Source organism: Poromitra crassiceps (genome assembly GCF_964638095.1).
Source record: "Poromitra crassiceps genome assembly, chromosome: 9".
In the NCBI taxonomy this organism is placed as follows: Eukaryota; Metazoa; Chordata; class Actinopteri; order Beryciformes; family Melamphaidae; genus Poromitra; species Poromitra crassiceps.
In genome coordinates, this window is record NC_139630.1 from 6,931,345 (window position 1) to 6,950,518 (window position 19,174).

Sequence of the window (19,174 nt, forward strand, 5' to 3'; positions counted from 1 at the left end):
CAGGCATCAAGAGCAGCAAGCTGTATGGGTCACATTAAAACAACCCAAACAAACAGGAGAGCAAAAATAAACATGAGAAAACTAACCGGCCACTTAATTTATAAGAAAGGTTGAAATGTAAAGTAAAGACAGTATGTAAAGTGGCCGGTTAGTTTTCTCATGTTTATTTTTGCTCTCCTGTTTGTTTGGGTTTTAATGTGACCCATTCTTGTAGTGATTTTTTTGATAGTAAGATAAAGTGCTCTGTAGGGCGGCTGTAGCTCAGGAGGTAGAGCGGGTCGTCCACTAATCGCTTTGGATAAAAGAGGTCGGTGGTTTGATTCCCGGCTCCTCCTCTGCATGTCGAAGTGTCCTTGGGCAAGATACTGAACCCCGAATTGCTCCTGATGGTGTGCCAGCACCCTGCGTGGCAGCCTGCCGCCATCGGTGTATGAATAGGTGAATGTACCTACTGATTGTAAAGCGCTTTGGATAAAAGCGCTATATAAATGCAGGCCATTTACCATTTACCATTTGCTCTAAAAAGGGTGACTGGAACGATAGGAGGAGGGGGGGGGGGGTCCATGACCTTGTTGAGGAGAGAGACAGCCCTTGGGAAGAAGCTGTTTAGGTGGCGTGTGGTTCTGGTTTTGATGGCACAGAATCGCCTTCCTGATGGGAGTTTTCTGAACAAACAGTTACCAGGATGAGAGGGGTCAGAGACGATCCTCCCTGCCTGCTTCCTGACCCTGGCATCATACAGCTCACTCAGTGACAGTTGCTGTTGTCCTGTCAGCTTCTCTGCTGTGCACACAATACGCTGCAATCTGCCCTTAGCAAGGGCAGAGACAGAGCCGAACCACACAGAGATGGATGATGAGAGAATGCTTTCAGTGGTGGCTTTGTAGATCTGGGTCAGGACCGGACGGGAGACGTTGAGTTTGCGGAGCTGTCTGAGGAAGAACATGCCACTGTGGGCCCTTTTGATTATGGAGGAGGCATTTGTCTCCCATTTGAGGCCCTTGGTGATGGTGGTGCCGAGGAATTTGAAGGCCTCCACCTCTTTAACAGCCGTGTTGTTGATGAACAGGGGTGAGAGTGGGGGAGGTGATTTCCGGAAGTCTATTGTAATTTCAACTGTTTTGAGTGGATTGAGCTCAAGGTTGTTTTTGGAGCACCACTCAGCAAGGCTGGACACAGTTTGTCTGTATAGGCGGACTCATCGTTGTCCTTGATGAGGCCAACGTGCAGCACATAGCTACAGTGCAGATTTAAGCTAAAAACAGGGTGTAAATGATGTCTTTTCAAGTCAACTTGGCATCTCAGGGCTTGTGGAGACTTGGATTAGGCCAGGTGAGCAGTATGGAGGCATTTTATGTTTTTTCTTATTTTATGTTTTTTTTTCTTTTTTTCTTCTTAAAGCAGCTACGAGCAAGATTTTCTATTGTTATTAAACAGTCTAAATTTAATATCGATGCCTCACATCTTACCTCTAATAGTAGACGAGACCAACGCTGAGTAGTCTCGCTTGAAAGCCGAGTGAATCGGCGAGTGTTGTCTTGATGATTAGTCTGTCTGCGGGCCGGGGCAGATCAGGAAGTGAAATGAAACGGTTTGCGGCAGCCACTTCGGCCATAACCACAAAATTACAAAATGACTTTCAAACAAACTGTTAGAATATAACGAGAGATATTCGCGAGAGCAGAAAGTAGCGAGGACAGCTGTTTTGGGTCTGCTGCTACGGCCGTAAACCGTTTCGCTCTGCCTAGCAACTGTTTACAGCTGCCGTAAACCGTTTCGCTCTGCCTAGCAACAGACCCAAAACAAGAAGGATGGCTTTCCTCGCTACATCAAATGGCTTTCTACTCTCGGTCTCATCTACTATTAGAGGTAAGATGTGAGGCATCGATATTACATTTAGACTGTTTAATAACAATCGAAAATCTTGCTCGTAGCTGCTTTAATTTAATTTTATTTTACGAAAAAACTTCACCCGTCCTTCCATCAGCATGGGGGTGAGTAGATAATGGCAACATTTTCATTTTTGGGTAAACTTATCCTTTAAGGCTCATTAACTCATTCTCTGCCAAAGACGTACCCGGACGTACTTTTAACAATGGCGTTCTGTGCCAAAGACGTACTCGGACGTACTTTCATGTTTTGGCTGTTTACATTACATCAGACACTTTCCCAGCCTGTGACATTGTTTCAAGTCAAACTGATAAAAGGAACCCGCTAGTTTAGTATTTATGGGTGGAGCCTGTGGTCGAAACAGAGTCCGATCCAGAGTTCTCGGCTGGAAGACGCCAGCGTTTTTGTTATTGCTCCACGACGGAGCGCCATGGCGACGAAGGCTCCCCTTCACAGCGTTCTGGTCTGACACAGATGAATCGGAGGAGGAGAAATGAGTGCCACTTGGAGAGAGTGATGACGATGGTAAAAAGTAGCCTATTTTTTGTATCGCGTTTGAGATGAAATGATCACACACACAACATTCGAGTATAATTGTCACGCATTGTTTATAACTTATGCCGCCGGCATGACTCGCTTCACGTTTCCTCTTGCCAGCTCCCTTCACACTCAAGGGAGGGGGAATCACATGGATACGTCAAACGCGTCAAACCGCGTCACACACCCGTCCCCAGCAACCAAGGCGAAACATGTGTCACATAAACATTTCAAAGTTTACAGCACTAACGTAGCTATTGTGTGATCTTCTGTGCTAACGTTAGTTATGAGAGGTAACGTGACAGCAGGTAACGTTACAGCACTCGTTATTCCTGTGTGTGTGTGTGTGTGTGTGTGTGTGTGTGTGTGTGAGAGAGAGAGAGAGTGTGTGAGTGTGACCACATAAGGGTTCGTTCCATTTGTTTATGCTTTTATCAAGCTAAGCTAAAAATCCACATGGCAACTGTAAAATACATTCTCTTATTTTTTATTTATTTATTTGGGAAAACAAATACTGTATATGTCTGATGTGTCACTGAGGCAAAAAATAAAAGGCTCAAAAGAGAGTTCTGCTTGAAACGGTGTCCTTCACTAAAAACCTATTTTTCTCATATTTCTGTCCAAAGGAGGGCATTTTTAGTGAAAACAAGCTAACTTCCACTGCTTGTAACTAAACAAGGAAACATGGGAGAGTTTCAGTTTTTTACAAGGGGTAAGAAGAGAGTCTCTGCTTTATTGTGAGATATGTTGTGTAATTTTATTCCTAGCACAGAATATTCTGTGGGTCCTGGAAGATCAGGAAATATGCTCAAAATCCTGGCACTGGGAGCACACAGACCGAAATGACCCTGGCAGAGAATGAGTTAATATTAATGACCCGTTTGTTGTGATTGGCTAAGTGTTTCAAGAATGAAACATAAGCTACCAGCAGCTACCAGTAGATATAACTCTCAGGTAATAAAGAATGACAACTGCAGAACGACCGCACTGTGGATATATGCCTCCGCCAACAAGTGAGCAGTCGACATCCACGTCTGTCCAGAATTTGAAGTTTGAGACAAATGTGATGAAATTCCCTCAAGGCATTCCTGATATATCGTGTTAACGAGGTAGAAAATGGCATTTGTGGGGTCACAGTGACCTTGAACTTTGATCTTTGACCACTAAAATGCAATCAGTTCATTCATCCTTGAGTCCAAGTGGATGTTTGAGCCAAATGTGAAGAAATTTCATCAAGGCGTTACTGCGATATCGCGTTAACGAACTTGAAAAGGGCATTCATGAGGTCACAGTGACCTTGACCTTTGACCACCAAAATCGAATCAGTTCATCCTTGAGTCCAAGTGGACATTTGAGCCAAATGTGACGAAATTCCATCAAGGTGTTCCTGAGATATCGTGTTAACGAGCTAGAAAATAGCGTTTGTGAGGTCACAATGACCTTGAACTTTGACCTTTGACCACCAAAATGGACAACCCGAAACCATAATGCATCCGGCTCGGCTATCGCCGGCGGAGGCATAAAAACACTTTGGTAGTCTGTTATTTCTGAAATTAGTGAAAAAAGAGTCCCGCACACTGTTAAATTGTAATCAAATTTGTTTTAATGTGACGTTTCGGTCACCGACCTTTTTCAAACAAACATTTAGCAGAGGTGAGAAACCCAGCTTAAATAGGGGCTGGCTGTTTAGTTGCAGCCAATCCAAGCTCCCCATGGAGACTGGTATTCAGATCTGACAAGACAAGTCAATTAACTAAAAGGTACAGCACTGAGTGATATGTACAAATATGAACATTTTACAAATACACTTCAATAGGTAAATAAATTAATAAGGTGAAGCTTCACAGGGAAATAGACAAAAAGGCAACGATAATAAATAGACAAAAAGGCATAATAATACAGTGGTTAATTTAGGCCAGACTGTCTTCAATTAGGTCCTGAGCAACAGGGACCCCGCAGTGAAAGGTTAAAAGGGGAAACCTGTGCACAGATAGCCTATAGACCCCTTATACGACTACGTCACACTGACATCACGCAGTGTCGATGCGCAAGACGGAGGCAGAAAGACAGACTCCGCGCAGCCCTGGCAAGTAGCTTTCCAGTGGCTGGAAAACTATTTGAGCTAGACATGTCTTCGTGTTGTGCAGTGGGATGCCAGAATCGGAAAGCTATTGTAGCAGAGTATTCGGGTCCGCCTATTCACACTTGGTTAATAAAATAATAAACGATAGAGCCAGGCTGTAACGTTATAACAAGCTTCTCCCCACATATCCTGTTCTACGGCAACTCGAGGGAACATACACAGCCTCGCACACACTCAATAGAACACAACACAACACTGAACAGTCTGTTACACTATCAACAAAGCAAGGACTAAAGTTTTACCGAATCCCGTCAACTCATACTGCTTTTAATGCTAACCGTAGGTGTCTTTGGTTGCAAGCCGAAAGAGGAAATCGTTAAAAATGCCCGACTTTGCAGTGCTCGCTCATTTCATATCAGGTAAGCTGTAGCTGTAGGCTGCTAGTAACAGCCACATCGCTCGGTTAGTTAACAACCAAGTAACGTTAAATAATGTCATTATTGAGTTGAACTGATTGGAACGAGGACATCATTAAAAATGCCTGACTTTGTAGTGCTCATTTCATAATCAGGTAAGCTGCCTGCAGCCTGTAGCTGTAGGCTGCTCAGCCACATCGCTCGGTTAGTTAACGAGCTTTAGGCCCCGAAATGCGCTTTACGCCAAACAGGCGTGGCGCAGTGCCAGAATAGGCCAAAATGGGCGTTTCGGCCTTAAATACCGGCCTAACAATATCTTCCCCCCTGGCGTTAATTTATCGCTTTGCACTTTTGAAAACCAGGCCTTATTCAGTGCGCCGCGGATATTCCACACACAGCTTCTCCTCTGCTGATCTCACACTTTGTCCCCCTCTAGCTCTCTCACTCCCTCCCTCGTGCGCTCAGACAGGCACCGGTCCGATGAAAAAAAAGTTCTACCGTACGTAGTATAACAACATGACAGTTTTAACAACATGACAGTTTTTCTAACATGACAGTTTTGAGCCCGTCATTCAGAGGCTGTTCTCTCCCCCTCTCTCTCTCTCTCACTCCCTGCGCAGCAGAAATGGAAAAAAGCTGTTCTCTCCCCCTCTCTCTCTCTCTCACTCTCTCAAAGCTCCCAGCATGCATTGAGACTAATACATTTCGAGAATAAATATCAACCAAATCAGCATAAATTGCCTAAAGTGGTAGATAGAAATACTGTTTCTGTTCACACAACATGCAATTCTCGAACATTTCAATATTGGCCAAAATAAAACATAGAAATCCAAACACAACCCTATGTGAAACATATATGTCATCCTGGGGCTATATATATCCCTCGCAGATTTAACGTGATTGTTAGATGATGTCATCATTCCTACTATGATGTCATCGATCTCTGATGATGTCGCAAACGGTAGTGATGTCATAGCACAGGTGATGTCATGTTCGGATCTATAAAGGCCCGTTCCGGCAGGTCCTCTCTAGTGATTCATAGACTAAGATCACGTCAACCTCTGCAACCGTTCCCAACCTCGAACAGTGCAGACCTAGCTATCAAGTTCCACAACTTCCCTACTCATCGAGACTTCACTTACCAAGTTTGCCTTGGCCATCAACTACCCGCGAATAGATCCACATGTCTAACACCGATCCTGACAGTATGAATCACTCTAAAACGGATTTAGCGGATAAGGTTCCACCGATCAAGGAGGAGGACCATGAGGCGCCGGTTTCCCCGCCGGCCGCCTCAGCTGACCCACCAGGCGAGTCAACGAAAGGTCTTGTCGCCGAGGGGGCCTTACAAACAGCGCTGACAGCGGTGCAGGCCCTGACGTCAGCCCTGATGTCAGTGGTCATCACCCGACCACCGCCAGCGGCAGCGGCTGCTGTGCCTCTGCTGCCGGCAACCATGGCAGTCACCCTACCGCCGGTGGCCGCCACTCGGTCACCCAGGACCACCTTCACGCTGCCGCGTTATGGCAGTAGCACACCTTTAGAGCCATACCTGGCGCAAGTAAGACTGGCGGCGTTGAACAACAACTGGAGTGCCCAGGAAACTGCTGTTCACGTTGCTCTAGCGCTAGAAGGTAACGCGCTGCAGGTGCTACTCGACCTAACGCCAACGGAGCAGCTGGACTACCAGACATTAGCTGCGGCACTAGAACGGAGATTTGGTAAACAAGTTTCCACGGACAGAATGCGAGAGCAGATGAATCGCCGCCGTCGCCAAGAAGGGGAGACGTTGGGGAATTACGCAGCTGATGTGCGCCTATTCGCACACCGCCCCACCTTCGATCCAGTAGCACGTGAGGAGTTAGCCTTAAGTGCCTTCATCCAGGGGGTCACCCCAGAGAGACTGAGAGAGCACCTACGCATCATGGCACCGATAAATTTCAGTGCTGCACTGAAGGAGGCAGAAAGAGTGGAGGCGGTGATGGCACCACGCTATCAGGGGGGGCCGGAGGTCGACTTGAGTCGGGCTGAGTTTCTGAGTTTGAGGGCCGAAGTCGAAAGGCTCAAGTTCTTGATCCCGGCCGGGGGAGCTCGGTCCGGCCAAGAGACGCCCACCCGCACCGCAGATACCGTTCCTCGCCCTGCCCCTGCCTTTGCCGCTGCCCTCCCCTCTCGATCGGGCAGGGACCACGTCCCCCCTGAGGAAAGACAACGCCGTAGCCGCGACAACCTCTGCCATTATTGTGGTTTGCCGGACCATAGGGTCGAGGACTGCCCCACCTGCCCGAAAGGACGCAAGGCACCAAAATACTAGGCTCAGTAGCCGTTGGGCAGATGCTACTGAGCCAGACCGACTGCGCCCCTCTGCCCGTATCGTCGTTTGATTGCACCCTCTCGTGGCGGGGTCGGCCCCTTGCCCTCCCGGCCTTCGTCGACTCGAGGGCGGAGGGGTGCTTCTTGGACCGCGGTATTGTTACTCGACTGGACGTGGGAACCGTGCCACTTTCCCCCGCCCTTGAGGCCATAACCCTCGGGGGCCAGCGCTTCGCCCATATTACTGAAAGAACCATACCAGTTGACCTTCGCTTTTCTGGGAACCATCGGGAAACGATTCACTTCCACGTGACCGACTGTCCCAGTACTCCCGTGGTCCTCGGCCGCCCCTGGTTAAACCTGCACAAACCCTTCCTCCACTGGTCCCCAGGCAAGGGCAAGGTGGTTTCATGGAGCCCCTATTGCCATGCAAATTGCCTGGTCGCCGCGCTCTCTCGGGCTTCCCCTGCACCGGTGTCGGCTGCGGCTCCCCCGGATCTGTCGTCCGTTCCCATGGTTTACCATGATTTGGCCCCGGTGTTCGGGAAGGAGCATACGCTGTCCCTCCCACCCCACCGACCGTTTGATTGCCCTGTTGACCTTAAGGCCGGGGTGACCTTTCCCCGGAGCCGGCTTTACAACCTCTCCCGCCCTGAGCAGGAATCCATGAGGACCTACATCCGTGACTCCTTGGCTGCGGGCATCATTAGGCCCTCGTCATCTCCGGTGGCCGCTGGGTTTTTCTTTGTGGGGAAGAAGGATGGGACCCTCAGACCATGTATTGATTTCCGAGGGTTGAACGACATCACGGTGAAGAACACATACCCCCTGCCACTCATTAGCTCTGCCTTCCCACCCCTTCATGGCTCCAAGATATTCTCCAAACTTGATCTAAGAAATGCCTACCACCTTGTCCGCATTAGGGAGGGGGACGAGTGGAAGACGGCCTTCAACACTTCCCTTGGCCATTTTGAGTACCTGGTTATGCCATTCGGGCTTACTAACGCCCCCGCCATCTTCCAGGCTCTCATAAATGACATTCTGAGGGATATGATCGGCCTCTTCGTTTTTGTCTACTTGGATGACATCCTCATCTTCTCTCAGGATTTTGACGACCATCAACAGCATGTCCGCCTAGTGCTCCAACGGCTGTTGGAGAACAGCCTCTTCGTCAAGGCTGAGAAGTGTGAATTTCATGCTTCCACTGTGTCCTTCCTCGGGTATGTGATTGCCGAAGGTGAGTTATGCATGGATCCCGCCAAGGTCGCGGCTGTGGCGGATTGGCCTGAACCCTCTACCTTGAAACAGCTTCAACGGTTCCTTGGGTTTGCCAATTTCTATCGACGGTTTATCCGCAACTACGGCCGTGTGGCTTCCCCGCTTACCGCCCTCACCTCCACCTCTACTCCGTTTCGGTGGACCCCCCTGGCCAAGACTGCTTTTAGCGAGCTCAAACGCCGTTTCTCTACAGCTCCCTTGCTCTCCCAACCTGACCCAGAACTGCAGTTCATCGTTGAGGTTGATGCCTCAGAGACTGGAATTGGGGTTGTTCTCTCTCAACGCTCTCCTGGGGATCATAAGGTCCATCCTTGCGCCTTTTTCTCGTGTAAGCTTTCACCCGCTGAAGCCAATTATAACGTCGGCGACCGTGAGCTGCTGGCAGTTAAGTCAGCTCTTGAGGAGTGGCGCCATTGGCTGGAGGGTTCCAAGCTCCCGTTCGTCGTGTGGACAGACCACAAGAACCTGGCCTACATCCAGGCCGCTAAGAGATTGAATTCTCGGCAAGCCAGGTGGACCTTGTTTTTCGGGAGGTTCAACTTCACCTTAACTTACCGACCCGGTTCTAAGAACGTCAAGCCAGACGCCCTGTCCCGCCAGTTCTCTGCTGACATACGGGCTGAGCCCGAACCGGTGTTGCCTGCGGCCTGTTTTGTGGCCACGGTAACGTGGGAGATTGAATCGCGTGTCCGTCTAGCCCAACAGGGCCATCCTGACCCAAAGGGTGTTCTGCCGGGACGTCTATTCGTTCCTGACTCCGCCCGTTCTGAGGTTCTTCTGTGGGGCCACTCGACGCGGCTTACTTGTCACCCTGGGGTTAGACGGACCCTTGCCTTCATCCGCAGGCGCTTCTGGTGGCCCGCCATGGAGGGGGATACTAGGGAGTTCGTCGTCCGCTTGCCCGGTCTGTGCCCGAAACAAGACTTCGACTAAACCCTCGTCAGGCCTTCTTCGCCCCCTTCCTATACCTCGTCGCCCTTGGTCTCATATGGCCATGGACTTTATAACCGGACTCCCTCCATCCGATGGGAACACCGTCATCTTGACCGTCATTGACCGATTCTCTAAGTGGGCTCATTTTATCCCACTTCCTAAGCTCCCGTCCTCCAAGGAGACGGCGGACCTCTTGGATTTACACGTGTACCGGGCACATGGCATTCCGTCTGACATTGTGTCCGATCGGGGGCCCCAGTTCATTTCTCAGGTTTGGAAGGCCTTCTGTTCGGCTCTTGGCACGACTGTCAGCCTCTCGTCGGGTTATCACCCGCAGACTAATGGCCAAGCCGAGAGGGTCAACCAGGAGTTGGAGACCATGCTGCGTTGCACCACAGCTGCTGACCCCTCCCACTGGAGTTCGCAGTTGCCGTGGGTTGAGTACGCCCACAACACGCACCCCAACGCCTCTTCCGGCATGTCTCCCTTTGAGTGCTGCTTCGGTTTTCAGCCCCCCTTGTTCCCCTCCCAGGAGGAGGAGGTTGCGGTGCCTTCCATGCAGGCACATTTGCGCTGTTGCCGTCGCACGTGGAAGAGGGCTCGCGCATCGCTATTACGTTCCTCTGCCAAGACGCAAGTCCAGGCTAACCCCCGCCACACACCGGCCCCAGCCTATGCGCCGGGTCAGAGGGTGTGGCTCTCGTCTCGGAACGTTCCCTTGAAGGTTGAGTCAAGGAAGCTTGCGCCCCGTTTTATCGGGCCTTTTGCTATTGAGCGGGTTGTGAACCCTGCGGCTGTCCGCTTGGTTCTACCTGCTTCTCTCCGTCGCATCAACCATACCTTCCACGTATCCCAGGTCAAGCCGGTGCACTCTAGTCCCTTGTGCCCTCCTGCGGCGGCCCCCCCGCCGCCTCGGTTAATCAACGACCACCCTGCCTACACGGTCCGGCGGCTGTTGGACAGGCGACGCAGGGGTCGTGGGTTTCAATATCTGGTGGATTGGGAGGGGTGCGGCCCCGAGGAACGCAGTTGGTTGGCTCCCAAATGTGATCCTAACCTTTTATTTTCCTTTTCTTATGTCCCCTGAATAGTCGCGGTTTTTAAACCCTAGGTAGGATCCTGTTTTAGTTTATGAGCTGGTCTCTATCTTATTATTTATTGATTGATGCATTCTTGCTAGGTATCTAAATAACCATTCACTAAAGGTTTAAGAATGTTTGGTTTTGAGTGTAAAATGTTATCTGTTTGTGTTGTTTTTGCCCGCGCACACACGCGCTCATATCTGCATACAGATTCACTCCTCTTGTCCCACACACAAGGACCACAATGGAAACAAGCCCTCGGGCTTTATTGTGTTTTATTCCTTTTGAGCAATATGTTTTTGTTGTGTTGTCTTGTACAATCCTGCTATTATTGTTTCAATAAAGTTATCAATCAATCAATCAATCAATCAGTTGGGTTCCCCGCCGGTTCATCCTTGACGCTGCGCTCATTCGGGATTTCCTTGCGTCTGATCGGGCGCCCGTAGAGGGGGGGGGTACTGTTAGATGATGTCATCATTCCTACTATGATGTCATCGATCTCTGATGATGTCGCAAACGGTAGTGATGTCATAGCACAGGTGATGTCATGTTCGGATCTATAAAGGCCCGTTCCGGCAGGTCCTCTCTAGTGATTCATAGACTAAGATCACGTCAACCTCTGCAACCGTTCCCAACCTCGAACAGTGCAGACCTAGCTATCAAGTTCCACAACTTCCCTACTCATCGAGACTTCACTTACCAAGTTTGCCTTGGCCATCAACTACCCGCGAATAGATCCACATGTCTAACACCGATCCTGACAGTGATTTAGATGAGTGACAGCGTAACGCGGTTCTACTGTCATGTCCTACTGTGATGTCCGCTCCAATAAATTGGCCCTACTTCACATTTAGTTTTACAATAAAAACACATTTATGCAATGACTTTACATAATGTAGGCTATATTTATGTGCATCATCCTACCTGTGCAGCAGGGGAGAAGAAAAGGTAGCAAAACGATATCATTCTGGACAAACTTTCACCAATCTAATCTCATCATGACATAGGGATAGGCTATATTTTTCTAGCTGATGCGTTTAGAACATTCTTTTCACTTTGATCTTGCTATAGTGTAGCGTATTTACATGCTTGCAGTATTTAAACTGCAGTTAGATTGGTTTGAGAAGCATAATAATATGGAATAATAGCCTATATATGGAGACAGATAGACGGGGATGAAAGGGAGGGGGGGGGAGCAGCGCGCTTGGCTTTTCTGGCTTTACTGGATCGCTCGAATTGGAGCTTAAAAGGCAAGCTTGTGATTCGTTTACTGCACTTCCCCAATGAGCAGACTGTGCATAATTTTATGCTTAAAAGGCGTGGTTGTAATGCTTCAGGCCGCCTGTAGCGCCGACACCAAGATATCGAGTGGGCTGGTCCACGCCCACTCATCTGCGCTGCACTGGGCGCTCAGCGCAGTTTATAGGCTGATGCAACAATAGGGGCCACAGAGACTTCTCTAGAAGTCTATCTTATTTTAAATTAACATTAAGATTATACCGTTGTGATGTCATTATTCAGTAGGCTATTTTCTCCTTTTCTCACTCACTTCCATGTCACCATCTGCTCTCCCTTTAGGTCGTTTTACACTACGACAGCAACACAGGCAGAAACACTGAACTTATTATTGATATTATCACTTCAAAAAACAGCTGCAAAACTTCTCAACACAAAAATAAAACAAAACAAACCGTACAGGCTACTATACCTGTTTCGGAGGCACTCACGCTGTGTGCTCACTAAATGCCATGCACTGCGGGGGGTAGACCGTACTGTGCGCAACATTGGTAAATGAGGGCCACTTCCATAGTTTCTCAAACAAACATTATTATGCAGAATGTTCATCTCAATCAATCGGGGGAATTTACTGGGCGGGCAGACTGAATAATGAGAACAATGCATCTTGCTGCAGGACACTCAGAGCACATATTTCAGACTAACGGGCTGTCGGATTAGTGAGATTTTCATTGTCAGGTTAACGAGCTGTCGGACTAATGAGACATCTGTACAATGCGTCATTTTTCGGACTCGTGAGGCGTTGGACTAGTGCGATGGCCCCAAACGAACCACACCAAGGGGGAAAAGGAACTATAGTGCGATTCAACCGAACCAAATGAGGTAGTTGTGAAAGCGCCCTAAAGTCCTGAAGCCTCAAACTACAAGATCATCTGTAAGACCCAAACTAGCATGGCGGTGTATGTTCTTTCATCTGATGCGCTGAAACTCGTTTGGTAATCCTCAGAGAAAGACAGCTCTGTAGTAGCAGTGGTTCCTGTTATTTATACCATTGGTTCCCCCTTGGGTCCTTGAGGGGGTTCCAGTGGGTCCTCCGCAAAAAGGGGAATCATTTATTTTCACTATAATTCCACAATGACAATGTATGGCTGGTTTGGTCATGGTTTCCATACACTTTCTGTGATAAAACATCTAAAAGCAACAATCTTATTAACATTATCAAATGAAGGGCCCGTGGTCTAATTTGTGTCAGTTTAGGGGTCCTTGATGTGAAAATGTTTGAGAACCAGTCAGTATGTTTACATGCACAGTTAAGTCGAGCTATGGTTATAGCTTGATTAGGCTATTTACTCTGACTACTGTCCTTGTCCAAGTATACATGCGGGTGGGAAATCGATTTGTTTTCATGGAATCACGTTGCCTCCGCTACGATAAGTGGTGATATGCACTCTTTCCCCGCAGGCTCTGCCAATTCTAACAACTGGTCTCTTAATAATGCAGCTATTTCATAAAAAAATATGATATAATTATACAAACGTTTCCCCTCAAAACGATCACTTCTGGCTAGGGATGCACGATATGGATTTTTAGAGCCGATACGATAACCGATAAATATATTCTTCTTGGCCGATAACCGATACGATATAACCGATAATTATTATAATAAAAAAAATATATATATTTTTTTAGTTTTTAACCTGTATTTTATGCACACCTGGGGTTAAAAAAGGGTTAGGGTAGATGTATGGATGTAGTGAGCATAGCTCTGACCTAACCAAATCTAACTGACATCACTGTGAACGCAAAACAAAGAAAACTTCTGATATAATATGATTGTTTTAATAAAGTGTATCACTCAATTATAGTCAATACAAAAATAAAGGCTTTTATAGAACGGAAAGCCAAGCTGCTTAGTCTGCAGATAAAACATGCTTCTGACTTGCCTCTCGAACTGGGCGGTCGCAAATCTCCTCTCTCCTGCTCTCTCTACTCTCCTCACGCCTGCACCCTGCCCTAAAAAGCTTCTCCTTTACACTGTCTCTTCAAAACCTGAGGAATTATGGAACTAATAAGCTGGTCTCTCAACGCAATTGATAAGATTATCTCCACGAGGAATGCAGGATCCGGGGAGCCTGTGTGCCCCGACGGGACTTTCGCTGCGGGGTACGTAATGGATGCCTGGCTCGGATGGCGGGTACTGTGCCTTGCTGTTTTGACCGTCGAGGACGTCGAAGATGTTTATCTATTTGGATTTATGATAGCAGGACACTTGCTAATGGGATTGAGCATTGCCGTTGTCTATCGGAAAATTACCATGATGATGGGAACAAATTCTGAGAGCCCTAAGCTACCTATGATTATGGGTATGGTAAACGAGTTGAGCCGTGTTGTGAACACTCAGACTATTTCGATCACAGATCGCAATCTAAAGGTGGATGGTATGTTTGCAGACGTGAACCGAAAATTGGACGAGATTTTGGAGAAGTTCTAACATCGGGCGCTGAAGTGTTTAAAGTTGATGAGACGAGCATGGAATGGAAAGAATTGGCATGTACTTTTCACTCCGCTAACCAAAACATCCACCACTGTTTTCGGATCCCCCCACTGCATGTTGGCCTTGGCCAAGGCCAACGGTGAAAGATAAAAGTCCCCATGAAGAGCCTGTGGAAATGTGGAGCTCCAACCCCCCCGTTCACCCTCGCCCTAGACACCTGTGGATAAGACTCTCTGGTCGAGTCCGTCACCATAGCGACCCGCTGTGTTATCGCTCACCATCCGGGAAGAGACGGCTCCCATGAAAAGATCAGGCTCACTGCACACTCAAGGACAATTTCTGGACACTCCTGACCACACATTTTACACACTCTCAAACATACACGCACACATGCACACACCCCACCCCATCCTCCCCGTCCCATACCGCCTGGTTCCTGCCTATAGCTCTTGCATCCTTTCCCACCACGCCCCCCCCCCCCCCCCCCCTCCTTTCCTCGGAAACATCCTATTGGAGCTGCAATTAGCCAGCATAGCCTCTAGTGTTCTGTGGACGAGCTACTCCCTCCACTACCCGCTGCAACCCCCGTCCCCCGCAAACCCACTCCCTCCCCCCCCCTTGTTTTTCTTGTTCTTTGTGTCTGTTAACTCCTTACATTTAACAACAAATGTTTATGTATTGTATAATATTCAAGTGTGCCTTTATTTCTATTCAATCTAGTAATAATGTTAAAAATCTTAATTTGAGTATAGAAGGTGATACCCATTCGTGTGTTGTGTTTGTCCCTTTTATGTTGTTTGTTCAGAGGACCGCAATGGAAACAAGCCTATGCTTTATGCTACGGCTTTATTGTGTTTTTATCCTCGGTGATTGTCTGTATCTGTATTTGTGTTCCCTGTTTCTTTGTTGACATTCACCAAATAAAGTCAATCAATCAATCAACACAATGACAAAAGGCATAGTAATTTAGACTCTTATTGTCACACTGATTTGTTAAAATGTTGCATGGGTTCCAGTTCTCAGTGAGTTGTAGCCTGGGCCCAATGAATGGGGGAGGAACAACACCATCTGTGTTGTTTCACTTTTTACTGAAAAATGCTGCCACCAGATTAAAGAAAAGAACCCTATGTTCACTGACTGATGCTTTTTATGTAGCCTAATGTGCGCGACTGCGCCTTTGTTTTCATTATTGGCTGTTAGATGGCTCTGTCCAGCACTATGGTCCAGCAGCTAATGCTAACTAGCGCGGTTAGCTTAACGTTAGCGAGTGGTTGCGAGTTAAATACACAATCCCTGGATGTTTCATTTCGGGTAAAGGGGTTTCCATTAGTTTCTATAAGTTTACGCCAGCTCTGTGTATTAAGTGCTTTTGCGGGGCTGTTTGATCACAAGCCACAGACTGTAAATGTCACAAGCATTTTGTCTGCCAAGCGGACGAGCCTGCAGGGTAGGCCGCACGACGAGCTAATGCTAACAAAACTCGCTAACAATAACAAAAAAAACATATCCGCTGCATCATCGCCAGCTTTGGTTTAACGTAATGCCAGCTTAGAGGTTTCCCCTCCTCTCGGAACCTGTGTGGGACATGGATTGCAAATTACAGTAGCTTGATAAATCTGAAACTGCAGCAGCATTGTTTGTTTGTTTGTTTGCGTCGCAGCTGTGATGTCACGAATGTGCGACAACAAAAGCTCCGCTTCCGAGGCAAAAAATAAAGCAGGATTATTATCGGATAATTTATCGGAAAAAGGCCATTATCGGAATAATAAATAATAACGCAAATGGCCATATTGGCCGATAATTTATCGGTCCGATAATTATCGTGCATCCCTACTTCTGGCCCATATAATAGTGTGGCAGTGTGTTTATGTTGAGAGACGTTTTGCCCTGTGTGTATTTTAGTGATAGGACATTGTTTTGCTGTGTTCTGTGATTATGTGGTCAAGCGAGGTTGTGGAGAGCGAGTGGAGAGAGAGCGGCGATAAACCGTTCAAATGCAGGGATGGTCACATAACACAAAGCTGCCCCTTGTGAGCTCAATACAGTTGAAACAAATATATTCCATTAAAAAAATAATTTTTCTCTACACAGATTTAGCTCTACATCAACGAACTTCACATTTAGCTTTAGCTAATCACTCCCTGGCTGCTAACGTGAACAGTTTTACACGCTGTTCGACTTCCGGGTCAAAGAGCGTTATCGCATGCGCTGATCGCCTCATCCAGGTCCAGTCCGACTGGCCTCAGGAGTAAATCGACTTCCAATCGCATTATCTGGGTGTGTTAGTCGGACTTTTATAACTTCGATTTCAGTCGAGCTAAAATGTTGACATGCATTTCAAAAGTCCGGTTTTAGGCGGACTAATGCAATAATTAGATTTTTTTTAAGTGGATGTAAACATACTGAGTGATTTAGGTCGTTTTCAAACATGTCTAGTCCGGATCCTCGTTTCGGACTAGACAAAACAATTATGCATTGTTTTGTTTTCCAGCTGGTTCGGTTCGAGAGAGATCCACACACACATACACACACACACATACACACACACACACACACACACACACACACACACAGCGCAGAATAGACAGCGTGTTGCAGCAGTGAATTAGTGCATGCAAGAAGATTGATTGCAACCTCTTAATTAGGCTATTTATTAATATTTTATTATTTTCAGATGGTCATATGCATCTCCATTAGGGTAGCCTACTGTGGGCAGAAGTTGCCAGGGTTTTGTTTTACTTTTACCAAATTACCGGAGCCAAATTACCACTTGTTATTGACACACATCAGCCCAACTCTTGCGTTGAGGATCGCAGTCTTTGATTGACAGGTGCTATAGCATGTTTGAGACATGGAAATGTTGGTTTTGGATCTTGTGGATACAGAGCAAGTGGAATGATGGCAATCAGTTCAGATTTGGGGATTTCGGCTGTGGCTCAGGAGGTAGAGTGGGTCGTCCACTAATCAGAAAGTCGGTGGTTCGATCCCAGGCACTGAACCCCAAATTGCTCCCAATGGCTGTGCCAGTACCCTGCGTGGCAGCTTGCCGGCTTCGGTGTGTGAATGGGTGAATGTAGGCACATTGTAAAGCGCTTTGGATAAAAGCGCTATATAAATGAAGTCCATTTTACATTTACCATTTACCAACACTTGAAAAGGTCAGTGGTCGCACAGTGTGTGTGTGTGTGTTCGTGCACGTGTGTGTGTCCGAGTGAGTGTGGGAAATGGAAATATCCATTTCTCAATTTCATGCTCTGCCCTTGAAATAGAACACACACACACACACACACACACACACACACACACACACACACACACACACACCTCCCTCTCGCTCTCTGTGTCTCTACTCTCTCTCTCTCTCTCCCTCTCTGTCTCTCTGTGTCTCTCTGTGTCTCTCTCCCTCCTTACCTGAGGGTTTCAGTCCATTTGAGCTCCAGCTCCAGAGCCATCTTGTCCATCTTGAGTTTCTCCTCCTCTTTGGTGGAGATGAGTTTGGCATCGTGCTGACGCTTCTGGGCCTCCATCTCTCCCTGACAGGGGGGAGAAGAGAGAGAGAGAGACAGACAGAGAGAGAGAGACTTGAGTTGTGTCAATGTGATATGTTATACATTACTTATGCTATATATTACTTAATAACTGAAGCTGCTGATTGCCATAATTTTGTGCTCAATATGTTCATATATATATATATTTTTTTTTACCATTTTATGCGAAAAATGCAAGTATTTTATTTTTGTCAGGGTGGAAAAACCTTTAAAACTTTTCAACCATTGAATACATTTTTTCACTGAAACTCAGGATAATAACACACACACGCACGCACACACACACACACACACACACACACACACACACACACACACACACACACACACACACACACACACACACACACACACACACACACACACACGCACAATAGAGGTGGGTTCGGGCTGCATTTTTCTGTCCGAACCCGGCCGAGACCGACACAGTAATGGTCGAGCCCGGCCAGAGCCCGACAGGCATTCAGCTGATTCTGTCTGAGCCCGGCCTCATTCCCACCCCCCCCTCCCTTTTACAGGAGCCAAGCAGACATGCAGGGATTAGACAATGAATTGGCACCAATAAGGCGCACTTAGAAGGTTTTGTAAACAATTGGCTTTAGCAGATTAATAGATGCCATGGATACACTAAATGGGGCAAATTGGCACTGCAACAGTGCACTTGCAAATAAGATAACGTTGACCGACGCAATTCTATCAACACCAGCAAATAGGCTACGACCAGCCTGAAGATAGCCAAACACAACACTACACACACCACGGCAGGTGCTGATTAAACACAGTCACACACACACAATCATTACGTACGTAATCATATAAATATAATACAATTTAAGTTTGACCATTGACGAGTCTATTTCCAATAGCCTCTTGAAGCCAGCTGGAACTGCTTCAGTTTAAGTGACCGCTGTAGCCGTTGTCAACAGAACTCTTTACATAATCCAAACATCGTGGAAATGCTTCCATACTATCAATTTCCCTGCATTGCTTTCGGTAACGTTAGTTTTAAATTTTCCCGATGCCAAGTTTTCTTTCACGTGTTTAGTCTCCATTTCCTGCAACCTAGTGTGACTGGAGTGACTGAGAAAGTGACTGTCAGCGACGCCTTTAGGTGCTGTCAGGAATGCAGTAAATAAACTCAGGCACTGATACATGTTTTGAAGCCTAAAACAACGCAACACATTACAGTGACTGAACAACGTGATCGAGCCTGGCCCGACCCCGAACATCACTTAATTTTTTTTTAGTCCGAACCCGGCCCAACCCCTCGGGTCACAATGGGTTTGGGTCGGGTAGCCCACCTCTAACGCACACACACGCGCAAACACACACACGCACACACACACACACACACACACACACAC

General features: G+C 47.3%; 1 protein-coding gene across 1 annotated transcript in view; it reads right to left on the bottom strand.

Moving 5' to 3' along the window:
- fam184ab (family with sequence similarity 184 member Ab) overlaps positions 1 to 19,174 on the bottom strand; it is a gene marked incomplete at both ends in the record, with an annotated part of 541,527 nt that overhangs the window by 201,311 nt on the left and 321,042 nt on the right. Inside the window, one exon of the mRNA XM_083643220.1 lies at positions 17,674 to 17,795. Within this exon, the coding sequence (XP_083499346.1) occupies positions 17,674 to 17,795 (122 nt within the window). The remainder of the gene's footprint in view (positions 1 to 17,673; positions 17,796 to 19,174) is intronic.